Source organism: Octopus bimaculoides, chromosome 4 (genome assembly GCF_046866305.1).
Source record: "Octopus bimaculoides isolate indiv1 chromosome 4, ASM4686630v1, whole genome shotgun sequence".
NCBI classification, from domain to species: Eukaryota; Metazoa; Mollusca; class Cephalopoda; order Octopoda; family Octopodidae; genus Octopus; species Octopus bimaculoides.
The window spans coordinates 52,333,225-52,355,376 of record NC_142931.1 but is presented as its reverse complement, the minus strand read 5'-3'; the positions used below and the strand labels follow the sequence as shown (position 1 = coordinate 52,355,376).

The window sequence follows — 22,152 nt, the reverse complement described above, 5'->3', positions numbered from 1 at the left end:
TATTATAGTGCGTGTGTTTATTTGTCAAGAAAAAGAATGACTATCTTGAAATATAAGAATGGTTCAAGGAACACTTCTGATATCAATTAGAATGTTGTTTTAACCACTCCACTTATAGGAGATAGGTTTATGGTATCATTAATATTCTAAGGAAATTTTCCCTCTGCAACTTGCAACAAATTGTTGGCAAAATGAAAAGATTGACTTGATCCTTGTTTGTAAACAGTTTGAAGATTTTAATTCTGGTCCAAATCAATGATGAGTCAAGGTAAGCAGGGATTTCATTTGCATTTGTTCCTTTTGGAATCACTATTTAGTGTCTGATGGAAGTTAGCTGAGGCTTCTACTCCGCCTTACTGTTATGCAAATCCTGTAATGTCTTTCTCCAGAGCATCTAAATTTTCTCTTGTAAGCAAGTGTGTATCTGTCTCAGGTAATCTTTGGCATCTCTTCAGAACTTGTTTTTCAATTCTTGAATTTTTTAGAATGTTGCCAATTCACTAAACATTCAGATGTTTAAAAATCACCCAGCATACATACATTGCAATAAGAAAGTTGCACATGATAAAATGAACTAAGAAAAACGACTTTTTTTTTTTCCTGTGGGAGAAAGAATGTTAAAAAATGATGCACTTGGTGAGATGTTATTCATTCCCCAAATGCATCATTACTATTAGACAGTACCAAGGTGGCAGGCTAGCAGAATCGTTAACATGCTGGGCAAAATGCTTAGCAGCATTTCATCCGTTTGCATGTTCTGAGTTCAAATTCCGCCAAGGGAGACTTAGCCTTTCTCAGTTACGTTCGAGCTGCGAATTATATATATTCATTGAAGACATAATTAAACTTGTAAGTACGTATGTCACACAACGAGTGACACGTGATTACAGTAATAACCACCAGGTGGTTGTTACAGGTTCTTTGTCTTTGACATTAAAACCAGTAATATGTCAACATTATATGATTATTGATTCAGTTTAGTTAGATCAAGTGTTTGTGTGCGCGCGCGCGTGTTTGGTTGGGGTTTCGTAATTTTGAAGTTTTTCGTAATTTATATTTTTCAGCTCATTCTGAATTTCATGTTGCTGATTATTTAAGCAACTGAAGAAGAGAAGTAGCGTGACAATATCTAAAAAAGCAACCCCCCCCCCAAGCAACAAACTTATAAACAAATCGAAATACGATTAGTTTTCGAAATTTGATTGACTGCAACCCCCACCCCGACAAAAATAAAATAATAAAACAACAAAATAGCAAACGTTACAAATGCGTTACGTGTTCATCTATCCTTCCGTTAGACATAGCACTTGTGATATCTTGCCTTCAGTATTAAATGTGTAAAATACATGAAAACAAAGTAGGTGGCTTTCGTTTATATAGTTTAGCGTTCTTGAAAAACTTGATAAGCAGCTTAAGTGTATGACAAAACGATTTTGCGGGAAATAAACTATTTAAACTAACTGATATTCGGAAATTTCTTAATAAATATCGATGAAAGTGTCAGCTTATAATTCATCAAAGCACTTTTGAGAAACACTGATTAACAAAGTAGAGATTTACACGAGATAGGAGTTACAAACTATTTATGAATGTTGTATAAATGATTAACGAGAGACAACAGATGTTACATGGTTATTCAATTGACGAGTAGGAATTGATAGTTTTTGTGTTGAAGTGAAATATTGTGCTATATTGATGGCTTTTATTAAGTTTATAGCAAACTTTAAGGGTATCTCAGCGAATTTATCTTACAAGGAATAATTTTTGTAAAGGATTACGTACGTGCTCGAACATGAATAATTTGCTAAATCTGATAAACCTAAAGCCAACAGATATTTGGCAGAAGTGAAAATTGTTGGAGAATTTGATTTGTGTAAATGCGTTCATGCCCGAACACTTTAAAACTCAAGTATTATGATAGAGAAGATCAATATGTGAAAAGTTGTATTATTCCAAAATTTAAAATCAATCTCTGGGGTTTTCTTTTTAAATTTTGATCTTCTACTAGAGTAATGACTCTACAAAATAACCATAGTATAACCAGAAACTAATAATATTTAGTGATACGCGTTTTAGAAAGTTTTTAGTGTAAGGTAAGGTACTAATAGTATTGAATATTCATTTGCGAATGAGTTCAATTCGTGGCTTGCATTTTTAAGATTCTTATCAACATAGATTCCTAGAAATTTAAAATAAATCAACATTTTCTATTCTGTCACTATCCAATTCCAATTATGGGACTGAGTCCAGAGAAATATGTTTTTGATGATGACAAAAAAGCCCGCACTTATATCTTTTTGAGACGTTGAGCGTAGAAAAGGAAATCAAAGGTGTGTCAGCCGCTTATGGATAAAATCAATAATCTTAAGGCGAATTGTAGTATCACTGTAAGTACACTGTAGTATCACTGCAAGTGATTAATTTTCACAGTGGCAAAACCTACATGCGTCAGACCAGTAATATAGCTAAAGAGTGATTTATTTCTCATAGCTGAAACAGAGTGATTAGGAAAAAGGGTTAGTTATTTAACTTTAGCATTGGCCTTTTAATTTCTGATCGCTTCTCTCTAAAACGTTTGAGGCTTGAAAACAAACGAAGGAGTCTTCAAGTGGTCGTACGACATACTATAAATTACCACCAAACCTTGCCTCTTAATTAAGGAAAAGACACATTAAATAATGTAGTCTTAGTAGCCTTTAAAAGACGGAATGGTCATATTTGGAATGCCTTTGATTATAGATCTACTTGTTTGGGTTTCAACTAGGGCTAATGTTCCAGATTAACTTCTAGTCTTTTCCTTCAGTGTCAGGGATCTTAAATCTTGTTCGAGATCGTCATTGTGTTTCATTATTCTGGAGTTAATACCAGTAATATAATAAATACACTAACATACTGCAATCGATTATAAACAACATTTTTTTCCGGGAATTAATAATATTTTTTTCACTGTGGAAGGGCGGTTGATGGCATAATCTATAGAATTACAGAAAGCCTTGCAGTATTTAATTCTGTCCCTTAGCGGCTGATTTTACTTTTTTTTCTCACAAGATCGATAGAATAAGTACCAGCGAAGTGTTGGTGAGGTCGATATAATTGATTATTCCCCACATATAAAATTTGTATCTTTGTGCCCTATCTTAGAAATAAATCATTTTCTACTGTAAAATAAACGTTAAAGCGAGTCGGCTTTGATTCCTGGTTGAATTTAATTCCCCGTACTTGCGTTACTAATATGCTGCTTCTAGAGCAACTGAGAAATCAAACAGACAGACATAGATAGATAGATAGATAGATAGATAGACAGAGATATATAGATAGAGAGAGAAAGGAGAAAGAGAGGAGAAAATTCATAATTTTCTGTTGTATAGATTAATTCCTTGTTTCATTCTTACTATTCTTTTATTTTTTTATCTTTTACTGGTTTCTGTCATTGGACTGGGGCACCGCCTTCAAGAATGAAATTAGTTTCTCTAAAGTGATTTGAAATATTCCGAAACACGAAAGCTTTATCGAAAGAACAGCCAATCTGATGAAGATTCTCTCCAGCTTGAAGGCCATTGACCGTATCAAAAGACTGACTATGAGATAAGTCAAGAGAACAGCCGTTGTCATTTTGCTTTAGATATTGCTCTGTTTCCAGGAAATCTAATGTAGAGCAGATACGGGCAACCCTTTTTCGAGAAGCGAGCCGCATGAGACATGACTCATCATCAGGCGGGCCGCACTATTAAAATGTTCAAGATAATTTTTCGTTTATCCATACCGTTCAGAAAGTCCCGCGGAACGTAGTTTGCCTTTGACTGATAGAAAATAAATGTAGTGGAACTGACATTCGACATTGGAAGATGCGTAAAAGATATCAGGAGTCTGCCATCAATCTACAGTGCTTAAGAGCAGAATAATAATGGTTACTATTGCTTAATTAGTCGCTGGTTTAACTACATACTTAATTGCTATTGATAGAATCATAAGAAGGCGGACTATCTCTTTCAATCTGTCTGTTTCTATATATGTATATGTGTGTGTGTGTGTGTATGTATGTATGTATGTGTGTGCGTGCGTGTATATATAATATATGTATGTATGTATGAATAAGCACACACACACACACACACACACACACACACACACGCACATTGTGTATGTGTGGATGTATTTTGGAAACAATTAAAACATCTTATTCTTGTAACAGCCGGTGTGTTCAAATCACACATGCACACAAACCCACAAACACGCCTGTGTGTGTATGTGTGTGTGTATGTGCGTGTGTGTGCGTGCGTGTGTGTGTGTGTGTGTGTGTGTGTGTGTGTGTGTATACGCAGAAATCGAAATGTCCACATTTGTACAAATTGTTTTATTTATTCATTTGATGTAAATCACATGCAAATACATACACGCACGTACCCGTACACACACACACACACACACACACACACACACACACACACACACACACACACACACACACACACACACACACACACACACACACACACACACACACGTGTGTATGCCTGTATGTGAGTTGTAGCAGGGTCTCAGAAAGAAGAGAAAGCGGTGACGCTCAGGTAATCTGCCACCGTTTCAAGACACGTTGTAAGAGAACGTCACAAAACCATTTCAAAATCACTTTGTAACCTCGCACTCTATAAAAAAAAAAAAAGTTCAGCTCTGGAGTGTTTTGAACTCTTTTATTAATTGAAGATACGTCTGAATTAAAAAAAAAGAAAAAGGAAGAGAAGAGAGAGTAGCTCGTTTTGTTGCCTCCAAATATGAGACCGCGGACATGCCGTCGTTACTGCGCATATGGGATCATCATATTTATTGGCTACCTAATAATGCAAGGATTTATCAAGACGAACAAGGTAAGTATTTTTTGTTTTTCAAACTTTCTCGCCCATACATTTTTCTTTGTGTCAAAGGATTACCTCATCCCTGTTGTTGTTATTATTATTATTATTTGCGGTATTTCGCCCGTCTTTACGTTCTGAGTTCAAATTCCGCCGAGGTCGACTTTACCTTTTATCCTTTCGGAGTCGATAAAATAAGTACCAGTTGCATACTGGGGGCAATCTAATCGATTGCCCCTCTCAAATTACAAGCCTTGTGTCTATAGTAGAAAGGATTATTATTATTATTATTATTATTATTATTATTATATGGCGGCGAGCTGACAGAATCGTTGCTCACCGGGTAGAACGCTTAGCGTCATTTCGTCCGACTGCACGTTCTGAGTTCAAATTCCGCCGAGATCGACTTTGTTTTTCATCCCTTTGGGTCGATAAATTAAGTATCAGTGAAAAACTGGGGTCGATGTAAAGTCCTCTCCCCTAAATTTCCTAGTCCCCTCCTGCAAAATTTCAGGCCTTGTGCTTTTAGTAGAAAGGATTATTATTATTATTATTATTATTATTATCATTTTGATTTGTCTCAGGTTCAGTCTTATTCCTGGTAGGGATTATGTTGATAGCGTGTTACTACCTGTAACTTTAGGTATCCACAAGTTTTCAGCAGTCTTTCAAGTGCTTAGGACCCTTCTGATAATCCTTGCTGTCCTTAAGAGACAAACCTTCTGTCACAGCTCAACCGAGCATTCTATTTCAATCTATTTATAACAACAACAACAATAATTTCTTTTTATCACAGGTTTTGTTGGAACTTCTTGAGTCTTGCATAAAGGCAGCGAACTAGCAGAATCGTTAGTACGCCGGACAAAATGCTTAGCGGCAACTCGTTCGTCTTTACGTTCTGAGTTCAAATTCCGCCGAGGCAAAAATGAGAAGCATTTCAGTACTGGGGTCGATATAATAGATTAGCTCCACCACCCTAAAAAAAAAAAAAAAATTCAGGCCGTGTACTTATAGCAGAAAGGATAATTATTACAAAGGCAGCGCGCTAGTAGAATTGTTAGAGTGTCGGAAAAATTCTTAGGGGCTTTTCCTCCGGTTCTTTACGTACTAAATTGAAACCCTACCGATGCCAACTTTGTTTTTCTTGCCTTTCATCCCCAACCAATCGATATCTGTCAAGTACTGGAGTCGATGATATCGACAAATTCTCTTCCCCTAATATTGCTAGCTTTGTACCAAAAATTTTTAAACAAAGACTGCGAACTGGTAGAATCGTTAGCGCGTCGGGCAAAATGCTGAGCAGCATTTCCTCTGGTTCTTTATTTTTCGAGTTCCAATTTTGCCGTGGTCAACCATGCCTTTCATCCTTTCAGAGTTGATAAAAATTGTACCAATGATATCGACAGGATCCCACCCACAAAAAATGAAAAAATCCAGGCCTTATAATTACCGTGTTTTCAATGGCCTCTGTCAATTTCTCGGAACTGGCTGGTCTGGTACCTCTTCCACTCAACCACCACAGCCCACTCATCATTCCATCTCTCGTCACTTATGTACCTACTCAATCCGACTTCGCGCTAACCATCTCTTCCCTAGAACATCGGTTCTCTGAAATCTTCGACCTACGGAACGTTAATGTCATCAAGCTCAACGCTCTTCGAGAGGGCCTGCGAAGGTCATGAATGATGTATCTTTCTCTAGACTCAGCAAGAGAGTCTAGTCTTTTTGCACATATAGTTATTTATCATACCAAATGTTCCAATTATCATTAGTGCTGTTATCGATACTTTCATGCTTCACATCTTACTTATTTCAGTTTCACTTCGACAATTTCTTTACCACTATAGTAAACGTTTTGGCCAAAAAGAATCGAAATGTCTATCAGAGTAGAGATATTTTCCTTTTAGTTCCGGTTTCTGGTTGGAAGAGAGCAGGCAGAATCTTTAGAGTGTCAGAAAAAATGCTGTGCAGTTTGAGGTCAAATCCCACCGAGGTCAACTTTGCCTTTTATCCTTTCAGGGTCGATAAGATAAAGTAATAGTCATATTTTGGAGTCAAAACCATTATTATTTAGAACTCGAAAGAGGCATCACACATTTTCTTTCTGACAATTAAAAGATTTGTGTTCCTTTTAGAAAACCTTTATACTAATTAATATTCAAGGTTAGAAGCTCTGTAAATTACATTTTAAAGACCCTATTATTGCTGTTTTATAGAACGAGTTTAAGCATACCTTTATAGATAAGTCTATATAGATCTGTACAGAAGTGATTGTACATAAGCTAGTTGTTTTGCTTACTGTATACAATATTATAAACTTTTGGCATTACTCCGTCAATTAATAAGACACTTGTAAAAAAAATGACGCCAGGCTTATATATTAACTTGCGATTCACCTGTGTAATATAGCTCCATAGGACCTTTGCAATGTAATTTTCTAAGAGAAATAAAGATTCATGGTTAACACAACATTTTTTTAAAAGAATTTGAAACTGACAGGTCAGTGAAAATGTAGAGTAACTTAACTAAATTACTGTTTCTTCAATGATATTTGAGGAGAGTTAATGTCTTAATATGTCTTGTTTCAGAAAATACATCATTCGAAAGAATTTTGTTATCTATAAAATAGAAATTATAGTTATTCCTCTCAATGGGTATAGAACCAATGTCTGTTCCCGTGTGATAAAAATTCTTTCTTTTGCTGTCCATTTAAACTGAATTTTATCATAAAAGTAGAGTTTTGTGTGGGACATTTTGCTTCATGGTAGTAACGGCCATTTAACATAGAAGATTTACGTTTTTTGTTGCTTTTTGTTCTTCCCCAAATCTGTCCCGATTGTGTAGATGGGTAGACCAATGATCAGTGACGTTCTAGGATGATCATCCCATTTTTTTATATACGAAGAACTACGTTGTCCAATGTGTTTTTTACTTTTTATTTAAAGGCAGTAAGATATATCTAAGGAAATTTGACTGCTATTTTTACTGGATCGAGTGACCCACATAGCGGCTCCTATGCTGGTTGTTCATCATGATCATCTTATGTATTCTTAATGTGCTTATTTTTGTTACTTAGTTTCAGTTACAGAAATCTAATCCACTTTCTTGATAGTTTTTTTACTGCCACAGTACTGGCTCAATCAATCTACTTACTATCATGTAACGATCATACTTAACAAATGACCGTATCAAGTTTAGTTTTATGTTAGCTGGAAATATAGTGAGTAACAATGCTGATTGCCTTTATGAAGCTAAGAGAAAGCACTTGCCGTTGTGAGTCAGATTAATCTTGGATTTTGGGTGTTCCTTAGTTGGCTCTATGTGGTTCTATCCCAGCAAGGAGTCAGCCACAGAGATCCTTCACATCCTTTGTATACCTTTGTATTCTATACCTACCTTTTGACAATCGATTTTACATAACGCCCCACCATTTATAAAGATAATTGGCCAAGTCAGTTGAGAAACACGCACACACACACACACACACACACACACACACACACACACACACACACACACACACACACACACACACACACACACACGCACGCACAGAGGACATATAGGTTCCCTCGTTGGATCACTTTTAAAAAAAAAATAAGATAGTCACGGAGAAGTGGGGCCCATTTATGCGAGCGATATCCATCTGAAACATCTAGAAGTCAATATTTTCAAGAAAAATGTAGACGGAAAGGAACAGCATGAATTCTGATACGACTACCCAAGGAGCAGAGGTTGATGTTTAGCTCCAGGCTAGTCCTCATCCAGCAGATCTGGTTGAGGGAGTCTATGTGTCGTTTGTATGTGTGTGTGTGTGTGTGTGTTTCTCAACTGACTTTGGCCAATCATCTTTATAAATGGTGGGGCGTTATGTAAAATCGATTGTCAAAAAGTAGGTACAGAATACAAAGGTATACAAAGGATGTGAAGGATCTCTGTGGCTGACTCCTTGCTGGGATAGAGCCACATAGAGCCAACTAAGGAACACCCAAAATCCAAGATTAATCTGATTCACAACGGCAAGTGCCCTCTCTTAGCTTCATAAAGGCAATCAGTATTGTTGCTCACTGTATTTCTAACTCACATACCCCCCCCCCCCCCCCCGAAACTTGATACGGTCATTTGTTAAGTATGATCGTTACGTGATAGTAGATTGATTGAGCTATCAACTGTGACAGTAGATCTGGTTGAGGGTTGACTGGATTGACTGGATTGACTAGCCGCAATCTTGTTTTGTGTCTCAGTGTGGGTTAAGGAAAATTTAGCTCGTAATACTAACAAGTCGAGCGAACCACAGAATCTCCTGTCTGGCTCATTAGAAAGTGGTGTGAAACCAAATGGCATGTTAAACTTATCATTTTTGTCTAGTTCCATAATTCCATAATTTATTTTTGCCGTTTGTGGTTTATTGTTCATATTTTGATAAATTAAAATTTCTTGGTTTCCGACTCTATGTGTTCTAGCAGCTGCTTCGTAATTGTTTTCTCTCAGCAGGCGCCCCTGAGTATTCCATCGTCTCTGAACCATTTATTATATCATAGTTTAATTACAGTTTCTCATAATAATACTGGTACTTAATACCACCAATCTCGATAATCGGAAAGTAAAAAAACGACTCCAGCAAAATGTGAAATTCGAATCTGAAGCATCGTTGAAACTAGAATAAAAAATTAAGGTATTTTATAACAAAAAGGTGAGAGTACGGCGAGTGTAAGCAATCAAGGGCTCATTGGTTCAGATCCTACTACCATCAGTATGTTGTGATTGTGGCCAGGGGTTTATATCTGTGAGTAGAAATTGTTGAGAGGTTGTGATTTAACCTTAGATATGATGCTCTGATCGAACATCCGTGATTATCCCATCTTTTTCGAATTTCCATGTCCACATGCCCAATGTGGCCCTTACTCAAGACGGTAGGTTGTGATTTAAGGAAAATTTGGCTGTCATTTCATGCAGGTCGAGGGTTTGCAAGTACAGGCAGTGGCTGCTCAGTAAAACTACCGAATGTTCTGCTAGCTGGTTAAATTCGAAATCTTCTCGTTAACTTGGAAAAATAAATGTGAATCACTCCAGTTCATTCCTCTTTTGAATCCCTTCCGGCCATGACCATCTCGTCTTTTAATCAACTATCGAGCATTTTGGTTACTTTTATTCGCTGCAACTTCCCAATTTTTGAGATGGTAAGATATAGTTTGAAGAAGATTTAGCTGATGTTTCTAACGGACCATGTGACTGTGTAGGTACTCAGAGACTCTCTCGTTGTATCGTGAAGACTAGGTTTTCGGTAGTAGGTTCTTAACAATCCGACCGGGTTCCACGACGATGACGACATCTAGCAACTGCCACAGTTGCTACCACCACAACCACAACCACGACCACAACCACTACCACAACCACAACCACTACCACAAACACCACTACCACTGTCGCTGCCACCGCTGTGAGTGGTGAGATACATTTCTACAAGGACCCCCACATTAAACCTGTTCACTTTTCGACTGTTATACAAGGTTTCAAATCTTCATTATCATAATAGCTTTCTTAACAACAGCTACTACTACTACTACTACTGCTGCTGTTGCTGCTGCTGCTGCTGCTGATATTGCTGCCGCTGCTGCTTCTGACAAAGTAAATATCTCTTGTTTGTATATGAGTGCATAGACGTCTACGCATGTTTAGCGTTGATACGTGTCTGAGGGTGTATAATCTTGTGAGTATATACTTGTGTATATGCGTGCGTCGTTGCATGTGGACGCGCTTGTAGCTTTGTGTGTGCATAGCCACGAGTGTGTATATGTCAATATGCATATGTATGTATATTGCATGAAGATGTCTGTGATTATGGCAAACCCATAGTAACAGCTGTTGGCCACTAGATGTCACTGCTGTTATTGGGTACCAAAATCACTACCATTCACTGATGAGCTGGCATTCAGTTATGGAAACAGCTTTCACTGTGTGCATGTAGTGTGTGTATGTGCGCGCGCGTGTGTGTGCGTGCGTACGCGTGTATGTGTTGTGTGTGTATTGTATGTGTATGTGTGTGTGTGTGTGTGTGTGTTGTGTGTGTGTATTGTATGTGTGTGTTGGTAGATCTGGTGTCTTTTGTTATCTTTTGTTCTTTTACTGGTTTCAGTAACAGACGTGCGACTATGCTGGGGCAATGCCTTCAAAGTAATTAACTGACCATGTCGATTTCAGTAAATCTTTTATCTTCACTAGTTACAGAACGGTAATCAACTGCTGCTCCACTGATCAACAAAGAAGGATTCACATTAATCAATGATAATGAAGGTATTTTGAAGATGAACAGAATATTTTGCGGATGTTTTTTTTGCTGTCCACCCTCAATAGATGAGAATGTTATAGAAGGCTTACCATAGCACCATGTTATTGAAGAAATGGATAATAATTGTAACCTAGAGGCAGTCAAAATTACCATTAAACAGATCAATTCAGAACCCCTCCCCAAGAACTATGGTATGCCAGATGAGGTTATTAAGTGTGATAGTAGCGTAAGTGGGGTGGGGGACGGGAAAGGGGGAACGAGCCCCAGGTGCCAATTGAAGTGGGGCGCAGAATTAACCATAATAGGATAAGCTTGAACGCCATTTATAAAATTGCAATTGTAAAGATGGATCTTCAGCTTATCGTTTTATGCTGTTATTGAAGGTAAGCGCATTATGATGGCTGTCTACTTTCATGTCTGGACATTTTTACGAAGGGCGTCAAAAAATGCTTGAGGCTCAACTGAATGAAACCCGCATATTTTCGCCTTGCCTACTACACATACTGCACAACTAATGGTATAAAATTAAGTGTGGTGGTAAACTTTCTATGTTAAATTTACTTAACTGTCGTTTATTCACTTTACTGTTAATCATTCTTAATGGTTCTAAAAATAGTTCATTCTTATCTCTACTCTGCGATAACGAGACCAGAACCCCCCCCCCCCACTGGAATTCTTTGTTCGATATGGAGATAACAACGTTTTTCCGAATTTGTACATTGGCCTTCAGATACTGCTCACAATAGCTGTATAAAATGCAAGCTGCGAACGATCGTTCAGCAAGTTGAAGTTAATCCTATTTTATTTGCGGAAATCAATGTCGCAGGACCGCATGTATGACCTCGATTTTCTGAGCATTGAAAGTGAAGAGACAAACGAAACTGATTTTGAACATACAATCGATCAATTCGCCTCATCAAAAGCAAGAAAGATGAGACTTTAAACAATTGTATGTTCTTTTTATTACACCTCATTTTATACATTATGTTTTTAATGTTTCAATGGGCGGGCGGGGCAGGGGGAGGCTGGCGCATTAAACGGTTAAAATAAGGAGGTTTCGTGAAAGTAAACATTCAAAAAATATATTTTGAATTACTGGTTGTACCGAACCGACAGGTAAATGAACACTGGTAAAGTATTTATTCCTAAAATATTGCTTTAAAACATTAATTACTTGTAACAAATAAGTACTATATGATATCGTGGATTTTGTAATTAGGATGGGGCGCATTTTTGCGGCTTACCCCAGGCGCGGTTTACCCAAGCTACGCCATTGGTAGTGATTGATCTTTTGACCAACTAAATGTTAATGGATCATCATTTCTGAAGTATTGGAGAGAGGCAATACTGAGTTCACAATACAAGGGAAAAGGTGTCAAGTCAAACTGTAGTGACTTACATAGTATTTCATTATTTGTATTTTTGCTAAAATATATTCACTAGATTTTTATTGAATCCGTGACAGACTCGAAACCAAATCGCTGCAATAACCGAGTAAACGTCATGGTTTAGTCATAATCATTTCATGTGATCAGCTATTTAACTGATCAATCAGCATCGAGCCATCTCGTGATTCGACCTTCTAGAACCCTCTAACAAGGCTTATAAATAGGCGAACCTTTGTCGCGAAACTTGGTGGAGGCCGTCGCAGTGACAACTGCATTCTCATTTTCATTCACCAGATGAGCTTTTCAGCACGCCAAACGGTTGTTTTAGCAAATTCATAATCATATTTCTATTCTCCTGCCGAGCAGATTAGACGCTACAGATTTACCGAATTTACATGAATTTAGTGAAATATTTCTCCTGTCGTAACAATGTAGTTAGAGAGCTATACGAACCAGCTAATTTCTCATAAATTACAGAATTACAATTATGCAGTGATATGAAGACCTACTTCAACTCAAATGGTACTCTATTGAAACCAGTACCAATTGGCAATGATATTAAACAAAGGAATATACCTGCACCAACTTAATTCTCCCTATGTTTTGCAGCTGTGATTGCTCATGCATCTCAGGGCTGTGATCTTGCTAGCTTTAACCCCTATTGCACAATTTTTAATCTGAATCATTTCAAAGATAGGTCAAAGACTTTTATAATTCTTGTTTGCGATTTACTATACGCTGGTGCAGGTGATATATTGACTCACTCAGAAGTAAATATCTAGAATATAATGATCCTCTTTTTTCAGTACCTGCACCGCATTCGGATTTACTATAAATCTAAAAAAAAAAACCTCAAGTGAATTTATTAATATTATTGGTTACAGGGAAGGCCGTAAGTGGAGCCGAATATTCTTCATCAAAGAACCAGATTTGACGGAGAATGAAATACATACGTAAACGCGTGCGCGCACACACACACGCACGAAGGAATCTCCCGTCGAAGACGATGTTTAAGTGTTCAATTTTTACTGAATGACCTGCACAAATGATTTTTTTTATAGAGATGAAATGTAACTGCTACACATTAACTCACTTCCTTCATCAAATCGACGTTGCCTGAACAGGTTTACAGTGCGCCACACGTCAGGTATCGAAGTGATCGCAGAGCAACGTGGGATGAAGTGTTTTACTCAAGAACTCAACACGAGTGCAACACTCTAAGCCCTTGGCCATGCGTCCTCGCATATGTGTGTGTGAGTGCGTGTGTATGTGCGAGTGTGCGTGTGTGAGTGTGAGTGTGTGCGTGCATGTGTGTGGAGGCGCGTGGTCTCCTTGAGCAAGACACTTTATTTCACGTTGCTCCAGTCCACTCAAAGGGTCAGCCTTGTTACATTCTGTGCCATACTGAATCGTTAAGGTTACATGTGTCTGCGGAGTAAAAGTGACCAGCCACTTGCACGTTAATTCACGTGTAAACTGTCCCGTTGATCAGATCAACTGGAACACAGTTAGGGGGAAAGGAAAAAAAGGACGGGTCATTCGTTGCCTTCTTTCGTCAGTCAAGTTACCAGATGTCCTTACAGTTTCGGACAGTTACACTTGAGACTGTTCGATCTAGTTGCCCCCCAAAAAGTCTAAGCTAAGATTATTAGATTTTTTGTAAGAAAGCTGGCGAATGTGTACGACAACAAAAACAAAAAACAGAGAACATGGTACACAATTACAAATACAAACAACAAGAATATAACAACAGATGTCTGTCTTTCGACTGAGGACGAATCAAGTTGAGCTGATGTGTATAAAGTGAAAGCCTTAAGGCAGGAACATAGGAGATGGACATAAGAGGTGTTGGCGGTCGGCAGTCAGGCCAAGAAAGAAAGATCATGATTGGCTGAACACCGATCAAGTGGAAGTAGGACAGAGGGGTAGGGGCAGCGCGAGTGAAAGATTAGAAAAAAATCAGTGACAAAGGGAAAGGTACAGGGGAGATAAACGAGGAGGAAAAGTGGAAATTAAAGAAAGAGAGGGCCAAGAAATGTGAGAGAGGGGGAGCGAGAAAAAGAAAAGAGGAAGAAAGTATGAGGGGACTAAAAGACAGAGTAAAAGAATCGTATAAAATTTAGATAATACTTACTATAAGGTAAACAAAAGTGTATGTACGCCGCTATATGTATATATAAATATGAAAAATGGAACAAAAACGCAATAGAGGACAATAAAACATCCGGACAGATAGACGATACAAAGGCGGACAGGAAAACAACGATTAGAGGGGACAAGAAAAAAAGGACAGGTCATTCGTAACCTTCTTTCGTCAGTCAAGTTACCAGATGTCCTTACAGTTTCGGGCAGTTACACACACACACTCACACACACACACACACACACACACACACACACACACACACACACACAAACACACACACACACACACACACTTATTTATATATATATATATATATATATATATATATATATATATAGTAATAAGGAGAATGAGGAGAATGAAGAATATGAACATTCAAACTTCATGTTTGTTTCCAGTTAGTATATTCATAATAATAGTCCTACACATGTTTCGATCACACCAACTGCATATTGTTGCATATTCACACACACACACACACACACACACACACACACACACACACACACACACACACACACACACACATGTATATAGGTACAGGTGTGGCTGTGTGGTAAGAAGTTTGCTTCTGCACTTGGCTCTGGGTACAATCCCACTGCGTGGCACCTTCTACTATAACCTCCGGCTGACCAAAGCCTTGTGAGTGGATTTGATGGACGAAAACTGAAAGAAGCCTGCCATATATATATCTATGCGTGTGTCTTTATGTCTGTTTTTCCCTCACCACCGCTTGACAACCGGTGATGATGTGTTTACGTCCTCGTAACTTAGCGGTTTAGCAAAACGCACTGATAGAATAAGCACCAGGTTTAAAAAGAAAATAAACACCGGTGGCGATTAGCTTGACTAAAATTCTTCAAGGCGGTGCTCCAGCATGGCCGTTGTCTAATGACTGAAACTAGTAAAAGATATATATATATATATATATATATATATATATATATATATATATATATATATACTCTCTCTTTCCTTTGCTGAGCGTCCAATAATACTATCCATATCACGTCCTCACTTTGTTGTTTTTTTGTGTTTTTGTTATTGTTTTTTTTTAACTATATATATATATATATATATATATATATATATATATATATATATATATATATATATATATATATATAGTAAATGTAATGAACAATGAAAGAAAGAAAAACTAAGAAAGACATCCCAGGAGAGATAAGGTTTAACAAATTCTGAAATAATGTTTTAGCTTTAATGAGAAAAGAAAGAGTTTTAACTTTTCGGACGTTAGACCTTCATCAGAAGAAACAGAAAATCATGGGATAAATGAGAAAGAGGAAAAATCGGACATGTTTCAATGCAGCTGTATGGGAGAGTTAAGAATGTAAGAGGGGCTGGTGTGTTTGCACATGTACAGGAGGCAGCCATTGTGTGGGAATGGTGTGAGTGTTTTATGAGCGTGTTTAAAAGTGTACACACAATTCATATGCGTAAAAGTGTGCGAGTGCGGAAGTAGAGTGGCGTGGATTAGTGGGGGCGTGAGGTGTTAGTGTATGTGTGTAATCGTTAAGTATGTATGAGGAAAGCATTGATGTAAGGAGGTGGGAGCGGACTCGAGTGTGAAGCAACAGTAAAAGCAAGAGAAATGTGAAAAGTGTACTTGAAGTTTGTGCAAGGGAGTAGGTGTAAAAAAACCCTGTTGTATGGAAGGAAGAAATGAACTAAACGAGGAGTGAGTGAGAGAGAGAGAGAGAGAGAGAGAGAGAGAGAGAGAGAGAGAGAGAGAGAGAGAGAGAGAGAGAGAGAACAAGTTCTGGGAGAGAAGTCAGAGACAAATTAATTAATTACACAACACTGGTAAAAAGTATCTGTCTGTCTATATAAATAGATAGGCATGTATATATTTATATGAACAGAGAGACTCATGCATAGACATACGTCATTCATATAAACATGTGTATAAACAGACACACATGCACACATACATAAACAATTTACACTCACACGCCCATACACACACATACCAACACACACACAGATACTTATACTCACACACATATATACACATACGTATTTATATGTATGTGTGTGTGTGTCTATGTATGTATGTATGTATGTATGTATGTATCTATCTATCTATCTATCTATCTATCTATCTATCTATCTATCTATCTATCTATCGGACCTTGTTCAAAACGGGGCACCAGTTTTCATTAATGTTTTATGTAGTGTTTTTGGTACCAAAAGACTTTCAAACTTCGTATACTTATCTATTTTGTGTTATAGAACAGAAAAAAATTTTTGTATTCGGATTTATTTCATGTAAAAAATTGTCTTATTTCGATAATTTCAACCAATCACTGACAAGTATTCAGCTGTTTACAGTTACTCCTAAGCGGTGTAAAGCGTATTTAATCTCCCCTAACCATAACCCTAATTGACTTGCTCCTTCCCTCAAAAACCATGCCTTGTGCCTATAATAGAAAGGTTTATTAGCTACTGCCAATATGCTTCAGCCATTTTTTGACAAGGAAATAATAATTTTATCACCGCCGCGAATCGTTTGTTTACGTAGTCAGCACTTAATTTTTACGGCTGAATGGACGTCAGTCATTGGTTGAAATTACAGAAATACGACAACTTTAACATGAAATAACTTGCGATGTACGTTTTTTTGTTAAGAAGACTAAGAGAAAAAGATGTTTTATATGACACATTCTACCAGTGTCCCAAGTTTCAAAGTGTTTCGTTAAGAAAATACTGGTGCCCCCGTTTTGAACAAGATCCTATCTATCTATTTATACACATACACAGCAAATACAAACAGAAATATTTATGCGTCAGACAAGATTTGCATTCTAAGTTCTAGGACACAGTTGATTGTTCGCCTCCATTTATGAGTCAAATAATACATACCTAATCTACAACTACTTCTCTCTCTCTCTCCTCTCTCTTTCACCCTCCTCTCTCTTTTTAACGCATACATATCAAGGCTTGTGAGTAAAAAAGAGTGGCTGGAAACTGCATAATTCCGTCGGATATACTCACTAATTCTGGGTTTGAGTTTTTAAAATATTCTATTCTCTAAAATCGATATCTGTTATCTGTCTTTTTGTAGAAACCAAAATCAAATCGCCTTCAAATCACACCCTACAGTCTTAAAAAAAAAAAAAAGAAACAGAGAAGAGAAAAAGGACCTGATCAGCCCTGATCGAACAGTCAACAACAACGTATGCCTGACAACAGTTCTAGAAATGCACCAGGATCTTTGGTGCTTAAACAGAGCGATAAAAGCAACAAAAAAGATAGATCGCAGATATGTTTCTGTGTATGAAATATATTTTTAACTCAAACCCAGCTCTGATTGACCAGGGCTATGATCAAAAGCGATCCAGTTGTCATCAGCTTGTCATTTTTTTTTTAATATTTGTAGAACTTCATTGTACAATCATGGTACAATAGCGTGTCCTTCCATAAAAAATAAAAAATTACAAAATTAGAGATGAAGAATATCCGACAGGATTTTGCAGTTTCTCCTCTACGCAATTTCACTCAAAAGGCTTGAGGCGATTATAATACGAAGCCTCGATAAAAGACAATTACCCAAGATGTGTATATGTGTGAATAAGAGAGAGAGAGAGAGAGGAGGGAAAATGAGAGAGGGAGAGACAGGCAATTATAGATTAGGTATTTCTAGTTAGTCGAGCGATCACATAAACTCTCCTTCATTGGCCTGACTGTTGTATCTTTTGCAAATGGTCTTTTTTTAGGAAGTGATATCTTTTGAATGTTTGTTTGATATCAACGTCATATTATCGTTAGAACTCACACCCAGAGCACATCTGCATATTAACGTTATATCATTAAACTTAGTAACATCTGGATCACATCACATTATCCTCTTATAGCTACCTGCATCTAGTAAACGAGTCTTTTGTTGATGAAGTTATCTAATCATTGGAATTACACATTTGTTTGATGTTTCTAATATATGTCTGATTGACACTCAGTTTTTTGTTTTACTTCTATTTCTAGGAACTGAAATCTGATACAGATGAAAATGACGTAATTATTAGTAGATCAGACAACTTTGAGAAAGAAAACGATAAAGAAATCCTGAAAGCAAAACAGGACAAAAAACCAGATAAGCATTCAGACACTTCTAGAGATCAAAAGTCGGAGGATGATATACGCGACCAGATTTTACATAAAGCTGAAGAAGCAATCGAGGCTAAGGAAAAAGCTCTCAAATTAGAACATGAACTCAAAGAAGAAGAAGAACGACGGCACAAATTGGAATTGAAACTTCAAGAAGAACTGCTCCGCGAGGAAGAAGAAAAGAGAGTAAGTTCTGATGACTTAATCAAAATTGAATGGTGATTTGTAATATGTATTGTCTGTTGATGTTGTTGTTTATGTGTCTGCGTGTTGTTCGACAATATCGGGTTTAAAGATAGTAGAGATTTTGTGGAGAGAGCCGCAGCTGATTGAACAGGTAGGTTATCAGACAACCAGTCATCTCATAATTAGTTTCAATTTGAAATTTTAAAATTAATGAAAAGAAGATTCTAATGGAAACAACGAAGTGAAATTTTGGAAAAATGTAGAGATTTCAACATTGAAGAGAATCTGATCTTTAAGTCAACTGCTGACAATTAAATTTTACCTTCTCGGAAGTAAAAAAAAATGATCTATCTATCTATCTATCTATCTATCTATCTATCTATCTATCTATCTATCTATCTATCTATCTATCTATCTGTCTGTCTGTCTGTCTGTCTGTCTGTCTGTCTATCTAATTCAAGCGACAGAAACAGTATTAATACTGAAAGGTAGAACTTAACACCACTTAAAAGTGGACGTTGTGTTAGAACACACAATACTGCGATATTTACCACGAGAGAATCTCTCATGTGATTTTGTGGTGCATATATGCATAAAAGCACTCATATTTACACCATTATACCACTAGCAGGAGACAGTCACTGCTATCACCGCTGCCATGTATGTATATATATATATATATATATATATATATATATATATATATATATATATGTGTGTGTGTGTGTGTGTGTGTGTGTGTGTGTGTGTGTGTGTGTGTGTGTGTGGATTAGCCAACCCCGTAATACGTATGTTTGAGAAACCGAATAACAAAAACGCTCATAGGAGTGCTTAACATCCTTAAGACGTAAATAAGAGAAATAACTCCAATATTGTCAGCGAAATGAAATTTTGGAAAGACCAGAAAATGCAGTATGAAACAATCTTGCGCGGTACTTACACATGTAATGAAAAAGTGTTTGTAGTGTGGATTCGAATTAAAAGCGCAGTTAATATATTGTACATCAATACATAATTTCTACATAATATCTGTTAACTAAATATGTTTTATTGCATTTATAAAATTATGATGGGCAAAAATGAGTAGTACCTGTATTTCAAAGGGTCAGCCTTGTCACACTTTGTGTCAGACTGAATCGCCTTGAGAACTGCGTTAAGGATACACGTGTCCGTGGAGTGCTCAGCCACTTGCACGTTAATTTCACGAGCAGGCTGTTCCGTTGGTCGTATCAGCTAGGATCCTCGTCGTCGTAACCGACGGAATGCTCCTTTTTAAATAACCTAGATTGAATTTGTTTAAGCGATGAATAAACTATAGGCAGGCGATAAATGTATGCTCTCATTTTAACAGACTGTTTGTGTGTAGATATATAACTCTTGATAAGATAGCTAATAAGAAGTGAAAGCCTTTTTTTTCATGCAATCTATATTATCGAAGAAAAATATTAGTTTCGGGAAATGTGTTGTTCTATATTAGTCGTTGTGGTTTTGCCGTAAGATTATTACGGATTAAACTGGGTTGCATGTGTTGCAAACGAACAAAACTCGCGAACATTTTCTAATATATTTATTTAAGGAAAAGCTGTTTATGGATATACATAAATTTTCAAATACTCACTGTAAAGAAACTTAGGATATAGGGATCGACTTTCATAATGTCTAAATTCTCAGTCATTAATGGCTTCGTATAGAGCAGGGGTTTTCAAACTTTTTGACTTGTGGACCCCTTTATATTTCAAGCTTTACCTTAGGGACCCCCTTATAAACGCTTATGAAATTTATACATAAATATTTGCTTAAAATAACATATATTTTTACATTTATTTATTTAACAGTATTTAACAAATAGGTTTATTGTCAATTAAAAGATTTCGATTAAAAAACATATATAAAATCAAATTGCCCATAAAAAGTATTTGCTGCCCACGGACCCCCTGTCTTGTCCTTGCGGATCCCCTGTGGTCCGCGGACCACAGTTTGAAAACCCCTGGTATAGAGAAAGTAACTGATTAGTTTTGAATAAAAATCGAAATGTGAGTTTATTCGAATCTACTCACATCTCTGGTTTAATGTGGGCAAGAGTGAAATAACGTGTCTTTAACTGTGTTTACTCAGCCATTGGTTTTCTTGGAGCGAGAAACAAGATATTAGTCTGCTGAATCTTGCTATAGCTCTGCCTAACTGTAGCGGGAGGTGACGCCAAACTGTTTAGAACTAGAGAAAAACGTTCGAATCTCAAGGACATTCACTTTTGTTTTGACTTTGTGGCGTGATCTCCTGCAAGGTGATTGATCGATATATAGAACATACACGTGATAATTGCGTGGTTCATTCGTGACACTGGCCTGTTTACTTAGAGAATGGGATTCAAATCATAGATTTCGCTACACTAGAATCTGAGGAAACTAGTGATAGTGCATGTCGGAATAAAACTCCTAAGAATAATTAGTAAAATTTGTAGAACAGGATAAGTTCATTCTCAGAAAGTGATGAATGACATTGTTTCGTGTATGACGCTTCTTCGAAGAAATGGTTAGGTTGGTAGGATGTAAATCAAGTTATAGAATGTAAGAAAACGTTCTTCAACATTAATTCATTCATCGGTGACTGGGGCTGACTTTTATATTTTTTCCAGAAAAAACTAGAGGAAGAAAAAGTTAGAAGGTTAGCTGAAAAGAAGAAAGAGGAGGAGCTGCGAGAAGAATTGGTACGACTTCATAAAGAATTGGAGAAGAATACGCATACAGTCAGTCCTAGAGAACAAGTACCGCACCATCCAGATGAAGACCACCACACTGACGAACATTACAAATATTTCTATGTCAGTAAAGGTAAAGAAGCGTCACCAGTTCACGGACGCCATTTTGCCTTAAAGGCCACTCAAGTTGAGCACGAGATAGAGGAACAAGTAGAGAAGCATCTAGAATATTTACCTGAACACCGGTTCCCTACAATCGTGACGGCAGCAACAATGAAAAATTTTCGTGATGTAGAAAAGCTTATTGATTCAGTACAATATTTCCTCCCAGACAAGAAAATAGTGGTTTTCAATATTGACCTTGGTGACAAGGAGGTGGACGAGGTGAGTGGGCTTTAAAAGAAGCCATTTTAATTAATTGTACGCGCGCGCACATACGCACACACGGATGCATTTACACGTACACAAGA

At 37.1% G+C, this 22,152-nt stretch overlaps 2 protein-coding genes across 2 annotated transcripts in view; both read left to right on the top strand.

Annotated features, from left to right (window-relative positions):
* LOC106872155 (ATPase inhibitor mai-2, mitochondrial) overlaps window positions 1-1,142 on the top strand; it is a 22,598-nt gene extending 21,456 nt beyond the window's left edge. Inside the window, exon 7 of the mRNA XM_089350703.1 lies at window positions 1,065-1,142. The gene's annotated coding sequence lies outside the window, so the exon portion shown is untranslated. The remainder of the gene's footprint in view (window positions 1-1,064) is intronic.
* Window positions 1,143-4,344: 3,202 nt separating this feature from the next.
* The window catches only part of LOC106872153 (uncharacterized), a 28,965-nt gene continuing 11,157 nt past the window's right edge, over window positions 4,345-22,152 (top strand). Inside the window, exons 1-3 of the mRNA XM_089350702.1 lie at window positions 4,345-4,865; window positions 18,676-18,984; window positions 21,620-22,066. Of these exons, the coding sequence (XP_089206828.1) occupies window positions 4,773-4,865; window positions 18,676-18,984; window positions 21,620-22,066 (849 nt within the window). The 5' untranslated portion in view covers window positions 4,345-4,772. The remainder of the gene's footprint in view (window positions 4,866-18,675; window positions 18,985-21,619; window positions 22,067-22,152) is intronic.